Source organism: Plasmodium gallinaceum (assembly GCF_900005855.1).
Source record: "Plasmodium gallinaceum strain 8A genome assembly, contig: PGAL8A_v1_98, whole genome shotgun sequence".
NCBI lineage: Eukaryota > Apicomplexa > Aconoidasida > Haemosporida > Plasmodiidae > Plasmodium > Plasmodium gallinaceum.
The window spans coordinates 1,755,812-1,758,766 of NW_021628265.1; the positions used below are offsets into that span (position 1 = coordinate 1,755,812).

The following is a 2,955-nucleotide window of genomic DNA, read 5'->3' on the forward strand; positions in this document are numbered from 1 at the left end:
AAAAATTTTAAAAAAAAAAAAAAAAAAAAAAAAAAAGAGTGCATGCGTTTGAATGTATATATTTAAAAAAAAAAAAGGAAAAATAATATCTTCATAAAATGATATAATAAATATAAAATACATATATCTAAAAAACTTCTATAATAATAGTTATTATTTTACATATGAAATATATCCTATAAGATATTATGTATTTTTTTTATCGCCTTCAAACAAAATAATGTCGTATATTATTAGAATAAAATATATAAAGTTAAAAAATTTCTTCATATAAAGGTTTTGTTCTTATAAAAAGTAAAGAATTCATTATTATATAATTATTTTTGTAACATCTTATTTTTATTTTTCATTCATCTATTACAGTTGTATTTTTTTTTTTTTATTAAGTATTTTAAAAAAATTTTACTCATTTTTATTGTGTTTAATCATTTTTCCCTTTATTTTTACAATTTTTAAAATAACTTTATTAATATTACAAAAAGTAAAATTTTTATTGTAATTATAAAATTTATTCTTATAAAAAGTTTACTTGTTATTTTTATAAAAAACTTTATTTTTATAAAAATTTTTTATTTTTTTTTTACCATTTTTATTTTTTAATAAAAATTTTTTTTTTTTACGTTTGTATCGAATTTTAATTTTGTTCTTGTACAAAATTTATAACTTAAAATTTTTAAAAATTCAAGAACAATTTTAAAAATAATTTTTTTTTTTTTTTTTTTTTTTTGTAACAAACAATTTTAATTATTATGTAAATTAAAAAAGAAAAATAAAATAATTATACTAATAAAATAGTATTTTCATGAATTATAATTTATGTTTATAAAATTAAAGTATTATTTTTTTTTTTTTTTTTTTTAATACATATAAGAATATAACTAGGTGGATATATAGGTGAGAATAAAATTTGTTAAATTTAAGAAGTAAAATATAATTTGAATTTTAAAAATTACTACAATAATATTGGTATGAAAAAAAAAATTTTATAAATGAAAAATTAGTGTTAATATTTTTAAATGTTTAACCTTCTATAATTATTCTTTAATTTTTTTTTTAATTTTTTAAAAGAGTTTTATTTAATTTTAATATTATCTGTTTTTCAATGCTTTTAAATATATTTTTTTTTTTATTATCTAAAATACATTCAGCACATTGAGAATATTTATTTACAATATCAAGTATATCTTTTTTATTTAAATTACAAAGAGTGTTATTATTTTGTATAGAATTACAAGTATCACATAAACAATCTTTCCTCACATTTATAGGTTCATCCATTTCATTTAAAAGCATATTTTCTACTTCTTCTATTTCTTTATATGAAAAATGATATTTATTAATAAGAGAAATGATATTTTTATCAATTAAAATAAAATTTGTTTCAATCAATTCTATATATTTTTTACCAAATATTTTAATAAAATTATTTCTTAAGTTTTCCGTGTTACTTATATTTAATTTATTAGAACAATATAAGATATTTCGTAGACATTTTTTTATATCGTCATTATTATGAATATTTTTTTTTAAAAACATAATTGAATTAAAATCAGTACATAGTGCAATTAGTTTCTTGCTTACTTCAATTATATTTTGATTCCTTAGCATTATACAAATATTTGCATGTGCTTTTTCGATTTCATTATTCCTTTTTAAAAAAAAAAAAATAAGTAAAAATAATGATGTATCTAAATAAAATATAGAAAATGTGTAAAAATTAATATATACATACACTCATGTATATACATGAATAAATAATATATTGATATTGAAAAATAAAATTTATATAGTTTTATAGGATATAGTAATAACTTACAATAGTAGATGGTGTATTTTTTTTTTTTGAATTGAAATTTCATTTCTTTTTTTTATTTCTAATAAATTAACTGACAAAAAAAACAAAAAGTAAATTTACTATAAAATATATATGTATATATAAATGTAATAATTAGGTAAATATAAAATTTGATAATTTATATATTTATTTATATATGTTGCTTTGAATACCTCTTGCTCTAAATAAGTTTAAAAAGACACAGAAATTATTTGAATCATCTTTATTCAACATCATATTTATAAATTTTTTATTATTTTTTTTATATATTTATTCAAATATTTAAAGATAAATAACCTTTATTTAATGAAATGAATAAAAAAAAAAAAAAAAAAAAAAAAAAATTAACTAATTAAAATGTTCTTTATGTTAAATTATTTTTTTCTTTATATCCTTGTTTCCGAAATCACAATATAGACTTTGCCGTTAAAATTAAAATAAGATATATAACTTTAAAAAAAAAAAGCTATTTTAAAAAATAATAATTATTATTCTGAACTGATAAGGTATTTTTCTTATATTTTTTAAAATAATATTATTTATAATTATAAATTTTATTTTTTAAAAACATAATGTAAGTAAACTTAGTAACTTCAGTTGTAAAGACTAGTTCATTTAAAATAATATGAAAATAAACAAAAATATTGAACTTGTAATTTTGCTACCTTCAATTTTACATGTATTTATGTTTTAAAAAAAAAAAAAAAAAAATATATATTATGGAGAAAATTAAATTATCAATAGAGTTCATCCTTTACATTTTTCTTTTAGTTTTATTTTTTATTATAAACCGTATATTTGTGCATTGTAAGTTTGTAGAATATTCTCAAATAAAATTTCAAAAAATAGATAATGTTAACACATCATTTTTCCTATAATTATAGAGTCACCTTTTTTTTTTTTTTTTTTTTTTTTTTTTTTTATTGTTAGATCTCACAAATTATTTTTTTAAAGTTATTTTTTTTTTAATAAATTTCATTAAGCTTTTTTTTAGTATAAGAATATTATAAGAACATATTTTTTATATAAATTTATGAGATAATATTTTTATTTTTTGTATACATAATGAAATATATTTTATAAACAAAATTTTTTTTTTTTTTTTTTTTTTTTTTTTGTTA

At 14.1% G+C, this 2,955-nt stretch overlaps 1 protein-coding gene across 1 annotated transcript; it reads right to left on the reverse strand.

Annotated features, from left to right (window-relative positions):
* Positions 1 to 1,053: 1,053 nt before the first annotated feature.
* On the reverse strand, positions 1,054 to 2,071 carry PGAL8A_00369700 (conserved Plasmodium protein, unknown function; the record flags this gene model as incomplete). Its single annotated transcript, XM_028672757.1, has 3 exons — positions 1,054 to 1,648; positions 1,817 to 1,886; positions 2,008 to 2,071. 3 exons carry the CDS (start codon positions 2,069 to 2,071, stop codon positions 1,054 to 1,056), a joined length of 729 nt encoding a protein of 242 aa, XP_028529277.1.
* Positions 2,072 to 2,955: the final 884 nt, after the last annotated feature.